This window comes from Natator depressus, chromosome 2, assembly GCF_965152275.1.
Source record: "Natator depressus isolate rNatDep1 chromosome 2, rNatDep2.hap1, whole genome shotgun sequence".
Taxonomy (NCBI): domain Eukaryota; kingdom Metazoa; phylum Chordata; order Testudines; family Cheloniidae; genus Natator; species Natator depressus.
Genome location: NC_134235.1, coordinates 120,040,228 through 120,059,885, shown reverse-complemented (window position 1 = coordinate 120,059,885; position 19,658 = coordinate 120,040,228). Strand labels below are relative to the sequence as shown.

The window sequence follows — 19,658 nt, the reverse complement described above, 5'->3', positions numbered from 1 at the left end:
CTTCAGTTCTTTCTTAATTGAGTCCTGTATCAGCCGCTCCATTATCTTGTCAGGGATCGGTGTCAGGCTTATAATTACCAGGGCCACCCCATTTACCCTTTTTAAAAATTGACACAACATTAACTTTCTTCCAGTCTTCTGGAACTTCCCCAATGCTCTAAGACTTATTGAAAATCAACATTAATGGTTCAGCAAGTTCTTTTGAAACTCTTTGTTGCAAGTTATCTGGCTTTGCTACTTTAAAAATATCTAACTTTAGTGGCTTCTGTTTAGCATCCTCCAGAGATACAAGTGGACTGGAAAGAGTGTTATCACCATATGATGAGACTATATAAACTGTTTTTTCCCCAAATACAGAGCAGAAATATTTATTTTATCCTTCTGCCTTTTCTGTATTCTTGATAATACTACTATTTCCATCCAGTAATGTACCGATACCATTGTCACAATGTTTTTTGTTCCTAATATATTAAATAATTCCTTATTGTCCTTAACTCTGCTGGCCATTGATTTATTCTTGTGTCCCTTATTATTTTTCTATAATTCTTAACTTCTAATTTATATTAATTATTATCGGCTTTCTCTTTCTGCCATTTGTTGGTTTTTGGTTTTGTTGTGTTTTTTGTTACTGCTGCCTACACTTTCACTCTGTCAGGTTGTTTATTTAACCAGCACAGCTTTCCTCCTTGATTGTGGCTCTTTGGGCATCTAGTAAGGAGTTCTGAAATGATTCCCAGTTATCATTAACAGGTTTCTGATTAAATTCTTCCTTCCAGCTAATTTGGCTCATAATTGTTTTCAGCTTTTTGAAACTGGCCCTATTAAAGCACCAAGTACATAAATTACTGGCCTTGACTTTATTCTTCTAGCACATTAAAAATGTGATCTAGTCATGATCTGACTGAAATACTATGCTTTTAAACTTGTATTGGTAAATAAGAGCCATTTAAGCAATCAGTCTGGTTAATATTCTTTTGGTTGAATCATTGAGTAACGGGAGTGGGACAAATTCAGAGGAGTCGCAGAAGGAAAAAGTTAAAAACTAAAATCCCTTAGTTTATCAAACACCTTCTTCTGGCAAGTTACACCAGTTTAGATTCCTGTAAACACACATCAGGAAGTGTCTGTAAGTAAGTCTAAGGGCTCTGATTTTACTTTCTGTTACACAACTGTACCTGCATAATGCCATTGACTGAGGAGAACTTATTTCTGTTTTACACCAGTGAGAGGAATCAGGCCCAAGGATCTAACTAGGTGTGAAGGAGTCTTATTCAATTCAAGTAGGCCCCTTATTCTCCTCTTACTTGCATTGCTGTAAATCCTGGAGTAATTATCAAAATATTGGAGTTCACTCTTGTATATAACAGTTTACGTGAGAGGAGAATCAGGATGAGGGAATCTAACTTACATCACCTTGTGTATTTTTTCTGATTACAGTCGCATCACTTAGATCATCTCCCAAAACATCACAGTCTTAAATCAGGCAGTAAGTTAGAGTGTTTAGCTAACCCAATAGAGATATCATTAACCAATCAAATAACCATCACATTAACCTTTATCACTGAATTGACTGAATATATACTTTCTCATGTAGCCCTGTTCAATTAAGGACTGCCCTCTGGAATATATCTGACACAAAATCTCTCTATTCTCTCAGTCACGGGAACTGAACCACTTGCTCCCAACCCCACTACCTAAACCTAATCAAAGATGCCAGGCCTCCAGAGAGCCCCCAGAAAATCCTCATTATAGGAAATGCACTAGAGGTGGAAAAATTAGAAAGTATCAATTTGTTTTTAAATGTAAAACAATTATATGCAAACAGGAAAGGCTCATGGATTAGAGGTTTTAGGAACTTCAAAGACACAATTAAACAGGGCATTCCCAGTGATTTACAGTGTATACCACAATTTTCAGAGCCCAATTATCTCCGTATCAAATGCTGAAGGATTTAAATATTTCTATTCTATATACTTTCATATGGAAAGGAAGGATTTCCCAGTGGTTAGGGCACTAGCCTAGGACTTGGGAAACCTCACTTCAATTCCCTGCTTCCTGTGTGACTTTGTGCAAGTCATTTAGCCTCTCTGTGCCTCAAATCCCCATCTGTAAAATGGGGATAATCACACTTTCCTTACCTCACAGGGGCATTGTGAGGATAAATATAGTGAGGCACTAAGCATCACTATGGTGATGGGGGCCACAAAAGTACCTCAGTTAGATGGATGCTGTCCTCATCACCACAGTATCAGAGCCCCTTCCAGTAGTGTGTTAAGCAACATGACAAACATCTGTCATGTGGTCCTCTGACTTCCTCTCCCCCAGAGAAGAATTGTTATGCAGTATGCCTGCTGGGGAGAGAAGCAGAGAAAACAATGCATTGCTTTTTAAAATTATTAAATAGCTGCAGGAACATTTTTTAAATATGGGGTGTGATTTTCTGAATTCCTGTTCCTATTTAATGCATGAATGCCAGAACACAGATAAAATACAAAAAATATATATATTTTACTTTTCATGGTTGGCTGGGACATGAGGGCGATGTTTATTTGCTCTGATAATTGTTTGTATCTCCACGCTGCCACAAGATGGTAGTGTTTCAGAACATTACAATTCTGTCTATGTACGAACATGCAGCTGATTATTTTGTTTCTGGCTGATGTGAACAAAATAGCATGCGATCATGTCATTAAAGACTGTTGCAAACAGAGGCTGAATTAAGGTTTAATAAGCCACTTTAATTCTGGCATTTCCTACCTCTTGAGTACTTGACTTTGCAACCTTAATAATGTTCTTTTAAGGTAGTTTTATGTAATTCAACCATACTGAGCTATGATGATTTATGAAACCTTTTAAGTCAGATATCTCTGTCTGTGTTTGGCACAGGAATTTACTGGCACTTGGTGCATAATAGGTTGGCAAAATAAAGTTAGGTAACAATGAATTAACTGTAATGTTTTTTCCTACAGCAAAGCAGCCAGTGGAAACTTCTCTTCCTTGTTCCTTCAAACTGAAGTTCTCTTAGCTTAAATAGTGGATGGAGTGATTTGGCTCAAAATTTAACATTTGTGGCAGTGGTTGAACCTCTGTTGGAGGACAAGACAATGATGGTCTACTTTCAAATTGGTTTGCTGTGCCCCATAGCTTTGTGCTTTGTTATCTGTGCCCCTTAACTGCTTGGGGCCAGCTGAAGACTTGTGCTTTGCTGTGATGTTACAAGATGAATAAAGCATTCTCAGTACAGTCAATGGTAAATTTAGCTTCCGTTTCATTGCTGCTTCACCGTTCTTCGACCAGGGATCTGAAAGCACGCCCATCTCTCACTGACCCAGGACAGCTGTAGAAGGTTGGAGGAAGCACAGGGACCAGAACTGATGCTCCTACTTCCCAGATGTCACAGAGCTAAAGGATTGTCAGGAGGCTGGGATGGATGGTATAAGATACCTCAAAATAGCCAATTCCATCCCTTTTACTGCCCTCAGCTGTGACCACCTGGTGGAAGAAGTGAAACAACTATTGCTAGTCTCTGTCCCTTCTCCCTCAGATGTTGCTGGGCTGTCATTACCCAAAAGAAGAGTTGCTAGGTCAGTGATCAGCCTACAAGGGTGTTGGAAAAAAGAGGACTGTCAGTGTCGCCTTCGATCTTTGGTGCCCCCTTGCAGCACGACCAGGCAACCCAGCAACACTGCCTCAGTTTCCTTCGTTGCTGGGTTTGGTAAGGGAACCCAGGCCACCCACTCTTCTGGGTTCCAGGCCAGGGACCCTTTATGAAGTGTTTGGCCCCAATCTCTCCACACTCATTTCCGTGTCCCTGCTCTGCTTCCTGCCACGCTTCTTTTGCAGGCCATTTCTCGGAGTCACACCCTGTGGTCCTCTCTTCCAGAGGGTCTGGTTTCCTCGGCAGCTTCTCATCTGTCTGTTGCTGAAGGCCCTTCCTCTTTGTAGCTCCTCAGCCTCTCTGGCATCCTCTTTGTAGCTCCTCAGCCTTTCTGGCATCCTCTTTGCTGCTCCTCAGCCTCTCTGGCATCCTCTTTGCTGCTCTGCAGCCCTTTTATCTCTGCAGACTGCAGCACTTGTGAGGCTTCTAGTCAGCTCCAGCAGGAGGCACCAATCAGTTTCCCTATTAACCATTTAGCGGCTGAGACAAGAAGAGTTCTGTACACCTCATGACAATGACCCGCTAATAACCCTCCATAACAGGGAGATAAGATGCTTCCATTAGAACTACTTGCAACCGTACTAACATCAGAAAGACCCATCGTCACTTGTACCTTCTCTTCAGGACAGTCCACCCAGTGATCACTTCCTTAGATCAACTATTTTTTCTCCAGTTGTTTGACCAACATTCTCCCAGCAAAGCATGGATTCCAGTGATATATTTTCATACTCGTCTGGGTTAGGTCAGCTGTGCTGCAATCCGTAGATTAAACACTAGAATCTTGTTATGCAAGATTATTTGTTCGAATAAAGACATGTTCAAGCTATCTTTTGCCATCGTGTCTAGCATCTGGGATTTTTCAGCATCAACACGGCTTCCCCTAGGGTCTCAGAATGCATAAATCATATCTAATTCATATGACGTTAATTATTATGCCAGTGTAGAGTGAACCCTGTGTCCAGCATCATCATTTCATCATCAGAATTCTTTAATTATTTCTAAACTCTGTATTTTGAGGGTAATCCCATTAGAAACTGAAACACAATGGCTCAAAGAAAGTATAATGCTTGCAAAGTCAAAGGTGAGATTAAAGGCAAAAATCAATCTTCTGTATCAGCCTTTTTCATTAGAAATAAAGTACTGAGGCCCAGATTCTACTTCTGATGTGAGGATGAAATCGTATGTAAAGGATAAAGTCCATAACGCCTCTCTCTCTGAAAGGCTCAGTCCCCTCCTTGCTTACAATATCTATACTTTGAAATATAAGGGATTGAGTCTATAAACTTTACACAGACAAAACTTCCACTGATGTCTATGTCAGGCTGTCTGTGTAATGACTTCCAGATTAGCCCTAAGTAAAGAGACCTGATATTCCTATTTATGGAATGAGTGGCCACTCTCAATAGTCCTTTCTAGCTTTGATGGACCAATGGTCTGATACACCACGGCAAATCCTTTCCTGTTATGTTTATTTATACTAGTTTAAGCACCATGGAGCAACTCATTTATCTGCCACACCACAGGGACATACAGTATATTGCCTATGTTTCTATCTTACCATATAGCATGTTTTACATATAACACACCCTTCTCTCTAATCAGATGCTGGAGGACTGAGAAAAAAATCCCCCTTATTCACGATAGGGAGTTAAGCACTATCCTGTCATAACGAAGTTGTCACCTCCCATGAGAGAGGCTAAATAGGGAATATATTCAGCCTGGTCCCCCTTCACAGTATTTCCTGAGATCCTTTTTTCCCAATCAGGGGAGAAGAATAGGGTTTGCAATCCCTCCTTGCCGTGGAAGAAGAAGGGAGCTCACCCCAAGCCTTGCAGCTACAGATAGCAGAGTCAGAGCGTTATTTGCCCAGAGACCCTGGGTCTCCACACTGCCTCCTGGCTCCCTGCCTCTCTCTTTGATCTCCTTGCCCTTGTATCCCACCTTCACTGCAGTCATGTTGACGGGATTCTCCTTTCTGTGGGTAACAGCCCCTGGAACTGCCCTTTAAAGCCCTAAGTTTCTGAGCACATTCGCCATAAGAACAATGTGGCAGAACGATATGTCTCCTCCTCCCGTCCCTAAGCCCTGCCCCTGGCCCTCCTATTGCTCCTGGCCCCTCCCCTCCTCGGCCATGAATCCATTCCAAGCAGAGCATCTCTAATCATCCTGGGAAATGGAAAGAGTGCTGAGAAGAGGGGTGAGCTGAAAGGAATGAAATCTGAAGATGGAGAGTCCCATCAGTGCATGTATGATAGGGTCAGTCTGACCATTCTTATGTTCCTCTGGGTAGTTTTAGAATCAGAGCCTGCTTGGACCAGAAAAATCTCTCAAACCATCCCCACTCCTGAAGAGAAGAGCATGTTTTCCTTGAGATATGCCTCCATTTCTGTTTCAAGAATAACGCCAGTGATTATATATTTTTTTCTTTTCAGTGCTGATATGCTAGATAATAATGGGCTTCACAGAGAGAAGATGAAACAGAATGTTTTGTTTCACTCTTGATAATAGTTTATTAAAAGGTTCTCCCTTTTTTTAGCATCATCATGACCTTATCCACTTCTAGTTAATTTCCTCCTCCTCCATAGAACCTTATTGTCTTTCCGACTCCATTATGTAACCCTGCTATTGAAAATCACAGATCTTGCCACAAAGGTGTCTCGCTCTAAGAAGATATTTTTAGGGCTATGTGCTGCTCTCAAGCCAGGCACATGACCTTCAATGGGACTTATGTCACTAATTGACAGCAATCTCTGAAACTCTAAACCACATTTTCTTTTTGTCTCAATAACCTAAAAACCCCAGACTCCATTGATCTACGTTCAAAGGGATAGATTCTCTTTTCTTGTTCCAGCCACTTTGCCCTGTTCAGGTGGTGTGGCGGTTCAATGATGAGACAGAACACAGGTTTATCCAAGCAAGCAAGCTGGTTAGCTGAAAAGGGCTGCTGCCTGTCAGCTTTCCACCTTCCCTTTTATTATATTTCTCCCCCCTGCGCATTACCTACTTCCACCGCAAAAAGACACAACAAAGGAATACATGACTTTGATTAATATTCTTATTTTCCAGCCTCTATCTACTACAATCCTAATTCTCAGGCCTTGAGGCCAGGCCAAGGAAGCTTCCCACGATTACTGTCCTTTAATTAACTTCCCAGGGTTCATATCTGGTCCTCGTCCTTGGATGGAGCAATGTGTTGCTCCTACACAACGGTCAGGGTGTGCCCTGACTGTTTCCAGGTGGATGGACTAAACATGAACCCTTCATCCCCCCGTTTTTTGTTTAATTATACTCGGCCATCTCATGGTAGCCGTCAATTAGCTTTTGCAAGCAATTTAACTCCCAGACTGACAAGGACATAACTCGGGGAGCTTGCCAGGGCGAATCTCTACAAAGCCTTAGCAAAGAGGGAATACATTGTACGCAGCAGCAGCAAAAAATAAGCCCAATGATCACAAACACAGCATAACCGAAAAGTTGTCGCAGCCATCCTAGAGATGGCAGCCAACCTGTAAGCCAATTCCAAAAGCCCTCAAACCCCACATCTTGACGTATGTGTGCCGTAAGATTGGCCAACTCGGCCAGTCTAGTTTCTATGGAACGACTATTATCAGTTAAATTAAAACAACACATATGCCGAAACGTGGAACAGCCTAGGTGATGTTTTAAGAGCAGAAAATCAATGGCTGCTCTGTTATCTAAAATTGCATCCCTTAATTCGTGTTGCTCTGCATTAAGTAGGGCAATTGCCTTGGATGTTGTATTAATTGCCTTCGCTGCAAAGCACGCCAGGGCATTTAAGGTTCTGGCTGTATAAGTGGCAAGCCCGGGGACCCCAACAATGGAGGCCGCTAAAGCAGTATACTCAGCGCGACTAAAAAGCTCAACATCTGCAACACAATTATCTGAAAGGGGTACACTTCTTTTACTGTGCCTTTGGCTGGCAAAAGGCAATATAAGCGTCATTCTACTAAGACAGCAAAGGGTGCCATCACTTAAATTTGCAGGAATATAACTAAAGGTGCGTGAGCCACAGGTAAAAAACCACCCTGATGGTAGGATGATATGGCCATAATTGTATGAAACATTCACAGCGCGGGAACAATTTAAGAGGGGTTGAGGAATTTGCCGACAGCCCAAGGGCACCTTTGTACTAGTGCAGTTAACCACACGCGCACAGGTGACATTGTTGGCCCCGGCCGGGTACGGTGTGTGGAGGGATATAGCCGTGTGAGGCAAGGTATAGTTGGCCGGGCCCCAATTAGCCATGCCAGAGTACTGGGAAGAGAGATTCGCATAAGCAGCGAGCATCGTCTCATTCCCCATTTCCTCAGGGTGATGACATACTGGTATAAGGCATGTACCTAACAATTCTCCGGCTGCTACAGAATCAGACAAACAAAAGTGGGTAACATTTGCTATTGAAGCCAATCTTTCCCATATGTTATATGTCATTCGGGCCCGTAACGGGGGAAGCGCTCCCGAGCCAACCCCTACAGGAAATAGCAGGCACAAAAGGCATACAATCAGCACAGAATTAGCAGTGATTTGGGCGAGAATCGCCACAAACAAAGTCTCAGGAGTCTCTGGCTGTTGATTTGCTGCCAGTCTTCGTTGAGCCGCCGCGACCAATGCTTTTACTGCTCCCCATGTCACGGGCTGGCTTGGGACGCTACGCCTCTTCCGTTTCCGTCCCGCCGTTGTCGACCCGGGAGGCACCACGTTCTCCTCCAAGGTCAGCTGAAACTCCGGTATGGGGTTCGACAGCCCCTGGCGCCACGCCATGCTGTTTCAGTGCCGGTCGCACACACCGGGCTGGAACCCACAACGGTCCTGCAGGGAGAGACACAGCAGCATATCCCCGACCCCAAGTGATTAGAGGTACTGGGCCCAGCCACTGTGGATCGGGCAGCTGACGGTAAAAGACACGCGGTCTTTCCAGTACCTCAGATTTGTGAAAATGGCGATCCGCGGGGGTCTGCTGATCTGCGTTCAGCGTTAAATTATTTAAAGTAAACAAAAGGATATGCATTTGTTGTTGAATGTCTCCTAAGGTTCGGAGACGCAGCTCCCCTTGTTTTAATTGTTTATCAAGCAAGGTTTTGAGCGTGCGATTGGCACGTTCAACAATGGCTTGGCCCGTGGAATTATAAGGGATCCCGTGTTTAAGACGGACGTTCCATCGGGCGCAAAAAGTGGAGAGGGCTGTGGAGCAGTAAGCTGGGGCATTATCCGTTTTAATTTGGCTTGGGCGACCCATAACAGAAAAACAGGCTAGCAAATGGTGAATAACTTTAGCAGTGGCTTCCCCACGCTGTGGGGTTGCCCACAGAAATCCCGAATAAGTATCAACAGAAACATGTAAAAAGGAATAGGGGCGGAACTGTGGCACATGAGTGACATCCATTTGCCATAGCTGATTTGCTGCGGTACCTCTGGGGTTAACGGCATAAGAAAAAGTAGGAGCAGCAGCGGCACAGTGGGGGCAGGAACGAACAATGGAACGTGCATGATCAGCAGGAATGTGAAACTGCCGGGCCAAAACAGAGGCAGACTGATGGAAAAAGGCATGGCTTTCAATGGGGTCAGAAAAGAGGGAATTTACCTGACCACGTAACGCGCGATCAGCGCATGCATTGCCCTCAGTGAGTGACCCAGGCAGAGGGGTATGACTGCGAATATGAGCAACAAAATAAGGGAAATTACGAGTGGAAATAAGATATTGCAAAGACAAAAATAGGCGAAGGAGGTCCGCATCGACCTGAGGGGTAATGAGGGCAAGGGGTAAATGATCAATCACTTGATAAACATAATGGGTGTCCACAATTAAATTAAAGGGACAATCAGCGAAAAGTTGAAAGGCTAAAATAACAGCAGCCAGTTCTGAACGCTGCGCGGAACGCTGAGGCAGTGTAAAACGAGAACGCCAACGAGGGGGGTCACCTGATTGATAGGTAACGACACCTCGATGTGGAGAGCCATCAGTAAAAAGAGTAACAGCAGAAACAATGGGTTGAGAGCGGCTAAGACGATGAACAATTAGAGGCACCTTTTGTGTAATTACCAACCGAGGATCTTTTGGGGGATTATAAGAAATTTCTCCCACATAATCACAAAGAGCAACCTGCCAAGCCAAAGAGGTGTGGCACAAGGAATCAAATTCACTACGGGACAAGGGGAACACAATATCAACTAAATCAGTGCCAGTAAGTTGCACCGCACGGTGGCGGGCTTTACGAACAAGATCAGACAGGGCATCTAGATATGGGTAAATATTCCGATGAGGAGTGGAGGAGAGGTACAGCCACTCTATGATAGAGACGGCTGTATTCGTACGGGGTACAAACAGAGCCGCAGTGGGCGTATGAGGGGTGGCAAGAAGAATCAGCCGTAGGGGACGGACCTCAGGGGGTCTGTCCACAAACTGCTGACTTAATGCTGCATTAATTTGTCGAATGCAGGCAATGTGCTCTTTAGTGATGGCAATAACTGCACCCGGTGCTCAGGCTCCACGTAGGAGCTCGAACAACGGCTGCAGCATTGAGGTGGGGAGACGAAAATAGGGCCGAATCCAATTTAAATGACCCAAAATCTGTTGTAATTTAACAAGGGTTAGGGGTTGAGGTAGAGTTAGTGCCGGACGAACCGGAGCAGCATAGGTTTGTAAAACCTTATGGCCGAGGTAGTGGTAGGGATAAGAGCGTTGGATTTTTTCTGGTGCCACCAACAGGCCATTTTGGCCGAGGATTTGAGACAAAGATTCAATCTGTTGTTCCGTGACCTGGGGACCACTAAGCAAAATGTCATCCATATAATGGTAGACCTTTAGCGTAGGGTACCGGGCACGAAAAGGGGTGAGGGCCCGATCCACAAAAAGCTGACACAAGGTTGGACTATTTTGCATTCCCTGGGGTAAGACCTTCCACTGATACCTTTGAGAGGGTTGCTGATTATTATATTGTGGCACCGTGAACGCGAATTTTTCGCGATCTTGTGGGCAAAGGGGGATGGTGAAAAAACAATCTTTTAAATCTAACACACAGAGCTGATCGGTTTGAGGAATTAAATTTGGATTTGGTAATCCATATTGCAAGGGGCCCATAGGTTGGATGCATTTATTTATTTCCCTTAAGTCATGCAACAGCCGCCATGCACCGGATTTTTTCTTAATAACGAACACCGGGGTGTTCCAGGGACTAGTAGAGCTTTCCAAGCGCTGTGCCAGCAAATGCTGCTGCACAAGCGATTGAAGCGCTTTTAGCTTTTCTAGAGGGAGGGGCCACTGGTCAATCCAGACGGGCTCTAAGGATTGCCATACCAAGGGCAATGCGGAGGGCAATGTGGGTGAGGGAGGATTTTGAGCCATCAGATATTAATATCGAGGGTGGTGTCCAGCTTTGTGAGTAAATCACGGCCCCAAATATTGAGGTGGACAGGGAGCACAAAAGGGCGGATAGTAGCAAGGGTACGGCCTCCCGGTTTAGAGACTGTGACCCAAGACAAACTCTGTCGCCCGGGTTTACTACCCCCGATCCCCCACAACTCTTTAGAAGGAACCGTAGGCCAACTAACCGGCCACTCTGGATCACGAATCACCGTAACGTCAGCTCCAGTGTCCACCAGCCCTGTGAAAGGAACATCATTTAAGAGAAGTGTTAACTGAGGTTTCGAGGGGCGGACTGACATTGTCAGAGCAACAAGTGGAGAGGACGCGCTGTGAGACGGCGAGTGAGACAACGTTGATCCAAAGCCGCCTCCGCCCCGAGTTCGATCCTCGGCAGCTGGCACCTGATAGGGGACTAAAATCAATTGTGCAATTGATCGTCCACACGGGAGCGACTGTGGAAGATGAGTCCACACCTGAACCTTAATAATGCCAGTGTAATCGGCATCAATGACCCCGGGGATGACAAAAAAGCCCTGTTTCCCAGCATGAGAGCGAGGGAGAACGAGACCCACAAAGCCGGCAGGGAGAGGTCCCGTCACCTGGGTAGGTATGGCGCAGACCTCCCCTGGCAGCCGAAAATCAGTGTCCTCCTGCATGATCAAATCAAGCCCTGCACTTCCAGCAGTCGCCGCCCTCATAGAGTCTATGGATTTTAAGGCAGAGGAACGGTTGTCTGAGTGGGAAACACCCCCGTTTGGCCCTGGGTTCGGGGGGGACCCGCCGCGCGGTTTCCCGGCCCGCTACGACACTGATTAGCCCAGTGATAGCCCTTTTGACACTTGGGGCACTTTTTTGAGGGTCGGGCGGGTGCCTTTGATGAGCGGCACTCCCGCTGGAAGTGACCCTCCTTGCCACAGCGGTAACAACGCTTCCCCTCTTTCCCGGTTCTTTTTAGGGCAGCAGCCAGAACTCCAGCTTTATGGGCTTGTGTGCCGATGTTTTGGCACGCCCGTAGCATGTCTGAGAGCTCTAAAATGCCAGAGGCTTGCGCCGTCTGGAGAGCGCGGCGGCAATCCTCATTTGCATTTTCAACTGCCATTTTTAACAGGATTTCCTGAGCTGCCGCAGCGTTATCCACCTGTCGGAGGATAGCCTCCTGCAATCTGTTGGTAAAATCCAGAAAGGACTCTGATGCACCCTGACGGATACTAACAAAGCTTTTAGTAGGCTTGCCTGAATCCGGGACCTTCCGGAAAGCATGCTGGGCGCAGGTGGAAATAAGGGGGAAGAGGGCCTGAGGGAGTTGAGTTTGCATCTCAACGGTAGCAAACGGTCCCTCCCCTGCCAAGTGCTCAAAAATAATACCTTCCGCTCTATGAATCTGGGCCTGGCGTTCCGCCTCCTGCCGATACTCACTAATCCAAATAACATATTGACTGGGTGACAGCATCATGCGCAACAGCGCCTTCCAATCTTCAGGGATCAGGGAGTATCCACTACCTAGCCCTTCAATGAGACCACGCACAAACGTGCTAGTCAGACCGAACTCGCGAATTGCTTTCTTTACCTCTCTAATCACGGAGTAAGGCAAACTGACCCAGGTTCCAACCGGGTTGCCCTGGTCATCGTTTTGCCAGGTCACCGGACAAACCGAGACCAGCTCAGCCAGCTCCTCTGCTGTAAGATCTGAGCGAGCCTTCGCTGCGTGCACCATTTGTTGCACCAGCGAAAGCTTCTGAGCAGATGCAGACGACCCCCTGGGGGGCCCCGAAGCATGGGGTTTCAGGGGGGGATGGTAATCACAGACCGGCTCTGGCGGGGAAGGTAAGGGAGGCGGTGGTAATAAAGGCACTGGGGGCGAAGCAGGGAGAGGGATGGCTGCAGGAGCCGACGGCGGTGGCGAAATTGGCAGCCCCTCTATTGGTGCGGGAGAGGGTTCTTCTGAAGCGACACACTGTGTTGCATCGGTAGGAGGGGGGGTGGCTGCAGGAGCCGACGGGCATGGCGAGATCACCAGCCTCGTGAGGGAGGGCCTGTCCAAGGCAACACGCTGTATCGCATCGCGGCAGAGGTGCCAGGCATGTAAAGCCTGCACGGGCGCCCGAGGCTCTTCATGCAATGTCTGGCCCAACCGCTCCCAGTCCGCTAGCTTAAGGGTTCCGGCTTCAGGGTACCACGGGCACTGGGCACTCACCTCCTGTAGCAGGAGAGTGAGTTCTCGAGCGGGGCAGTCATGCTGAGCCTTACGCAGCAGATACTGTAGCTCATTGCGGTGTTGCACTTGCAAAGCAGAGAGGGAGCTTCCCATACTTACCACAATGAAAAATACTCACCGGGATCCGCGAAGCGGATGAGTGATGCGTCTGAAACCCTTGCCGGGCGAGGTGAGTGCTGAGGGCCCCACGTTTGGGCGCCAGTTGTGGCGGTTCAATGATGAGACAGAACACAGGTTTATCCAAGCAAGCAAGCTGGTTAGCTGAAAAGGGCTGCTGCCTGTCAGCTTTCCACCTTCCCTTTTATTATATTTCTCCCCCCTGCGCATTACCTACTTCCACCGCAAAAAGACACAACAAAGGAATACATGACTTTGATTAATATTCTTATTTTCCAGCCTCTATCTACTACAATCCTAATTCTCAGGCCTTGAGGCCAGGCCAAGGAAGCTTCCCACGATTACTGTCCTTTAATTAACTTCCCAGGGTTCATATCTGGTCCTCGTCCTTGGATGGAGCAATGTGTTGCTCCTACACAACGGTCAGGGTGTGCCCTGACTGTTTCCAGGTGGATGGACTAAACATGAACCCTTCAAGGTGGCAGAGTGGTTGGAACTTGGCCCTAACCGGCCAGCTGAAACAAAGAATTTCACCAACATAGGGGAGCTCAGCTGGCATAAAGTGGGCACCATCTGTGCCCCCACTGGCATGGAGGGCATGTTAGGGCTGAGTGGAGTGTGTTTGCCCTCCACCAATTCTCAGCTTGTGACCAGTGTTCCCTCTAATTTTTCCCACACATGCGCGGAATGAATTTTGTTATGTTCACCAATAGGGAGGTGATGTGTCACACATCACCTCCCTATTGGTGAACATAACAAAATTCATGTGGCAGGGGTGGGGACGAGGGGCTCAGAGTGTGGGAGGGGGTTCAGGGCTGGGGCAGAGGGTTGGAGTGTGGGGGAGGGGGAGGGTCCAGCTAGCAGTGCGGGTTCTGGGGTGGGGCTGGGGATGCGGTGTTTGGGGTGCAGGCTGCCCTGGGGCTACAGCGAGGAGAGAGGACTCTCCCCAGCTCTCTCTCCCTGCAGCAGCACCTGGCCTATGGGGAGGGGAGAGGTGCCTCTCCCCACCACGGCAGCTCTGGGACTGGGGCACAGGCTAGGCGCTTCTCCCCCTGGCTGCGGCATCTCTCCCAGCCTCAGCCCTGAGAGCCTCTGCAGCGCTCAATAGGCTGCTGCGCAGCCACACATCTCACAGGGAACTGAGCTTGTGACCATGGCCAGCTCTGGGCTGCTTTACTTTATGCTGAGGCTCAGACCAAGCAGCCATACCCATCTCTCGAGCTCACCACTCCTTCTCTTTGCTGTGCAGACATGGGCACAGGAGACAATTTGGGCAAAAATGTCATTGGCTCCACTTGAAAAGTTTTGCCCACAAATAGCAGGACCAGGCTCTCAAGCAAGTAGGGAAACCTTGGGGAAAACTTAAAAACACATCACTGAAACAGAAATTCCCAAAGGAAAACCGGTTAACCTGGCATTGATGTTGAGAGCACATACTACTAGTTTAAGGGTAAGAAAACATTGCAAGAACTTTGCACTTATCCTAAAAATAAGCATTGGAAACCAGGAAATTCAGAGTCAAATGTAAAAGAACCTCAAAGATGTCAAGGCATGGAATCCACCCTTTTGAAAGTGTAGCACAAAATAATTACCGTAATGCTGAAGTAGGCACTCAGGTATAGTGACAAATGCAACAGAGAATAGTCAGCCAGATAATAACTGTCTCTTTCATCACAGATGTGAAAACTTAATAGTATAAAACCAAAACACTCCTGGATATGGTGATATATTATGAATTTACTTTCATACAGGAGGCTTTTTACCATAATTCATACACAGAAGTTAGTTCTAGGACATTCAGCAAGGATTCCAAAATACCAAGTTCCTCATCACTAATAAAAGTGTTCTTCAGGCCAGATGTAAATCAGCATTGTTCCATTGAGGTGACGGTAGCTATACGGATTTACACCAGCTGAGGATCTAGTCTGAAATTTTGGTATTTACCATGATTTATCCAATGCTTATGTAAGATTCGCTCTTTGCTATCCTAAGGTGCATGCTTGTCTCATGTGAGAAACATTTCTATAGTAAAAGAAACATGAGTAAGGCCTCAGTCTGGCTCCCTTTGAAATCAATAGTAACCTTATCACAATCTAACCCTTATTTTTTCCACCAAAGGGTAACAAATTTGTTCCTACATTTTAGCTAGAGATGTCTCCATAAATAAGACAGCTTTTAAAATTAATTAACATATACCAGGTCAAAATGATCTTGCAAAAACAAGAATAAAGTTCCATTGGTTGGTATTCACTACGGGGATGCTGGAATTATTAAGATTGCCCAAAGCTTCCCATTTCAAGACCCTGTTTATGGGTTGCTTACAACTTTGTAGGACTCTAACCTTTTGGGCTGAATTTTCCATGCCGGGTTACTACCTCTGACTGATTTTTTTTTTTTTTAAACTACAGTCAAAACAGTTCAGCTGTTTCTGAGAAACTAGGCTAGAGGGGGGAAACGGTTGCTTTTCCAATGTTACAGAGTAGTGTCACCACCCTTCAAAGGTGGTCTTAATTGCCAGGAGCTCCTTGTCCAAGATTTCATAGTTTCACTCAACAGGGGTAAGCTTGAGCAGTAGGTAATGGGATGTAGTATTTGCTCAGGTCCATGACTCTGGGGGAGGACTGCCCCAATCACTGTACTTGAGGGGTCAGCTTCGACAACAAAAGTTTGCATCATATCTGGATTGTTCAGTACTGAAGCAGTGGTAAAGGCAACATGCTCAAATGCATGTTGGGCCTTGGCTGACCAATGGAACTGGCGGGTTTTCTGGTCTACAGCAGTGAGAGGCTTGGCTTGTTTTGAAAAATTCAAAATGAACTTCTGGTAAAAGTTCGGGAAGCCCAAAAAACGTTGTAGGTCACATATAATGCAGGGGGCTGCCCACTTCCGGACAGCCTGCAGCTTGCGCAGATCCATCTTGATTCCTTCCAGGGACAGGATTAAACCAAGGAACTTTGTTGAGGCCAGACTGAATGTGTATATCTCAAGGGTAATGTAGAGAGCATGTTGTCATAATCTCTCCTGGACTGTGCAATCATAAGTGGTGTTCCCAGTTTTTTTAAACGTTTCCTCACAGATCAGATTTTCTAAACTTTTGTCATTTTTATTGTTCTCCTCTGGACTCTCTCCAGTTTATCTACATCTTTCCTAAAATGTGGTGCCCAGAATTGAATACAGCAGTCCAGCTGGAGCCTCACCGGTGCCGAGCAGAGTGGGACAGTTACTTCCTGTGTCTTACATACTCCAGTTAATACACCTCAGAATATTAGTCTTTTTCTAAACTGCATCACAGTTCTGACTCATATTCAATTTGTGATCCACCATAATCCCCAGATCCTTTTCAGCAGGACTACCACCTAGTCAGTTATTCCACATTTTGTATTTGCACATTTGATTGTTTCTTCCAAGTGAAGTACTTTGCACTTCATTGAATTTGAAATAAAAAAGATAAACCAATTCTCCAGTTTATCAAGGTCATTTTGAGTTCTACTCCTGTCCTCCAAAGTACTTGCAACCCCTCCTAGCTTGGCATCATCTGCAAATTTTATAAGCATACTCTCCACTCCAATATCCAAGTCATTAATGAAAATATTGACTAGTACTGGACCCAGGCCCCTCTGTAGTACCTCACTATATACAACCACCCAGTTTGACAATAAACCATTGATAACTACTCTTGGAGTACAGTTTTTCAACTAGTTGTACACCAAGCTTATAATAATTTCATGTTGACCACATTTCCCTAGTTTGCTTATGAGAATGCCAGGTGGTCATTTGAGTTAAAATTTCTCAGCTTAATTACAAATATCTAGGGCCTGAGCCTACTTTTTGATGTATATCAATGTGATCAATGTTTCAAAAGCCTTACTAAAATCAAGATATATCCTCTCAACTGCTTCCCCCCATCCACTAGATAAGCAACCCCATCAAAGAAGGAGTCTGATTGCAATTCTGTTCTGGTTCTACATCCTGTGCTTTGAACCCTAACCCATGCCCTGTTCCAGGTCAACATACCATGAATAGATACCCAAACTGAACTGTGACCAACCTCCATTGCCACATGCTGGCCTGGAGCAGAAAATGAGGATCTGGCTGGAGCTTACTCATATCCAGCATCCACCAAGGCCGGTGGCCTATTGGAGAATCCAACTCATATTTGGGTAGCAGCCTCTTATGGCTGCTTCATGTGAGGGCATGGGGCTGCTCAGCAAAACTCCTTCCAATGCACAGGGCACTACCTAATGAGGCTTGTGTTTCATCATGAGAGTCCTGATGGCAACTGGCCCGCCCTGCGCTGAGGGACTGGAGCCCTTTCTCTGCAGACAGCTGGGATCTGAAATCATTAGCCACTCCTACTGTTGCTCCACTTTGACAAGGTAAGTTTGTTTGCGGCTGAGTTTCTGACTGCGGACCAGATACTACAAACCTTTCTCACTGTTCTGACAGCAGTAAAGGGGAGGTCTGTGTGAGCGAGGTCAACAGGAATGGTCCCCATCTAAAAGGGATTCTTACATAAATATAACCTTGTGGGCAGACCTTCACCCTCTGTATGCAATTCCACGGCATTGGAGATGCACAAGCAATTAGCTTTCAGGGGTGGAGGGGTGAGCGAAACCTATTAACTTTGAGATATTTTGATGGAAGGCATTAGAGATGAGCAGTTCATGATACACTGCCCAGTCCCAGTCTCTCCCCCCAAGGTGGGTCAGTATTATCCCTGTGACAGGATCCCCCCGAGGTGCAGTCTGGGACTGTGGGACTCTCTCCAGCCTGGACTGTCTCTCACAATGCCTTGCTAGTGACCAGCAGCAAGCCCCTCCAGCCGCTGTGATCACTCAGCACAACAGCATATGGAGCCCCACACCCAGCTAGATTGCATGAATGCTCCCAAAGCCACTCAGGAATCACACAGAGAAAAGCACCAGCCAAATAGCCAAATTCCACCCCACCCCACCCCCGCCACCTCAGGAATATACCATCTACTGTATTAATGTTCACCACTTCAACAATGGAAAGTGGACATACATTGGCCTTTGTCAAACCTGAGCAGATTTGCCACACACGTCATACCAACTCACTGGTAAAAATAAACAGTTAAACAAATGTATTGACTACAGAAGATAAATGTAAAGTGATATTAAGTGATAGACAAAAAGTCAGAGTTAGTTACCAAAAGAAATAAAATATAAGCATGCAGTCTAAATGCTCAACCCTATTAGACTGGGCAGCAACTAGACTAAGCAGTTTTTCTCACCCCACTGGATATTGCAGTCCAATAGTATACAGATTTCACCTTCGAAATCTGGGCCAGTCCCCTCAGTTGGAGACTCAAGTCTTCAGCATCCTTGTTGCTTACAGTGTATGTAGGTGAAGGAGAAAGGGCCCGTATGTGTCCACTCTGTCTGTTTTATACCCTCAGTCCATGTGCTTGGAAAACACAAGTCCAGGCATGTCTGGGGGTATTGCTGAGTCTCTCCAAGCAAGGCTGAGCAATTCTGCTGGTGTGGCCTCATGCAGGTGAATCATTGCGTTGTAGCTCCCTTGCTGGACAATGGCTGTTGATGGGTTGTTTCACACCCTGCCCGGGCGTTGGTTACTTTTCTTGCTGTTGCCTCTTGGGAGCTAATATCTGGCTGATTCCCCAATTTACAGCGTGTTTTAGTGACCACCATACAACACAATACTCATAACTTCATATGCATTAATGATACACATATACGGATATAGAAATGACTTTCAGCAGATCGTAACCTTTCCCCCGATACCTTACAAGGCATGCTCTATATGTAATATCGCAATTATATACAGATTAGGAATATGGGGAGTTACAGGGTGCTCCCCCAAGGTACGTAACGTCACAATCCCTATTATCTAGGGGGGAGAAATGGAAAGTGAGTGGGTGCAAGGAAGGTCATACACAACATCATTGACACAAATAGGATTAAATCTCTGTACTGACTATCAGTCCAGCTCCACCCGCTTCCAGAGCCATAGAACCCAGGAGCCCTGACTCAGACCTGTGCCTTAAATCACAAGACTCAATATTCTCCCATTCAGACACTCATAGAAGAGACAGCCTACAGAGACCCATTGCCACTGTCAGAGACCATTGCAAGTGGATGAGCAGGGAACTCCTTGGAGAGAATCCTTCAACGTCAGGTTTCACTGTGAATCCCTGGGGAGCCATGTAAAGAAAAAAAATCTGCCTCTAACAAAAGATTTCTGTTCTCCAAATAATCAGCCAGTGACACCTCTAGCAGGATGTGGTGATGGGCTGGATGATT

The 19,658-nt window shown here is 46.0% G+C and overlaps 1 protein-coding gene and 1 long non-coding RNA gene across 2 annotated transcripts in view; both read right to left on the bottom strand.

Annotated features, from left to right (window-relative positions):
- Positions 1-19,658, bottom strand: part of LOC141982688 (uncharacterized) — a 103,343-nt gene that overhangs the window by 66,425 nt on the left and 17,260 nt on the right. The gene's annotated exons all lie outside the window — the stretch shown is intronic.
- On the bottom strand, positions 6,629-13,486 carry LOC141981534 (syncytin-B-like). The gene is made up of 3 exons (XM_074943186.1): positions 13,376-13,486; positions 11,228-11,280; positions 6,629-8,488 (listed from the first exon to the last, which is right to left on the bottom strand). Exon 3 carries the CDS (start codon positions 8,438-8,440, stop codon positions 6,938-6,940), a length of 1,503 nt encoding a protein of 500 aa, XP_074799287.1. The 5' UTR covers positions 8,441-8,488; positions 11,228-11,280; positions 13,376-13,486; the 3' UTR covers positions 6,629-6,937.

Bases quoted from the DNA above. Each gene is read 5' to 3' on its own strand.
- LOC141981534 (XM_074943186.1), bottom strand. From the start codon at position 8,440: ATGGCGTGGCGCCAGGGGCTGTCGAACCCCATACCGGAGTTTCAGCTG.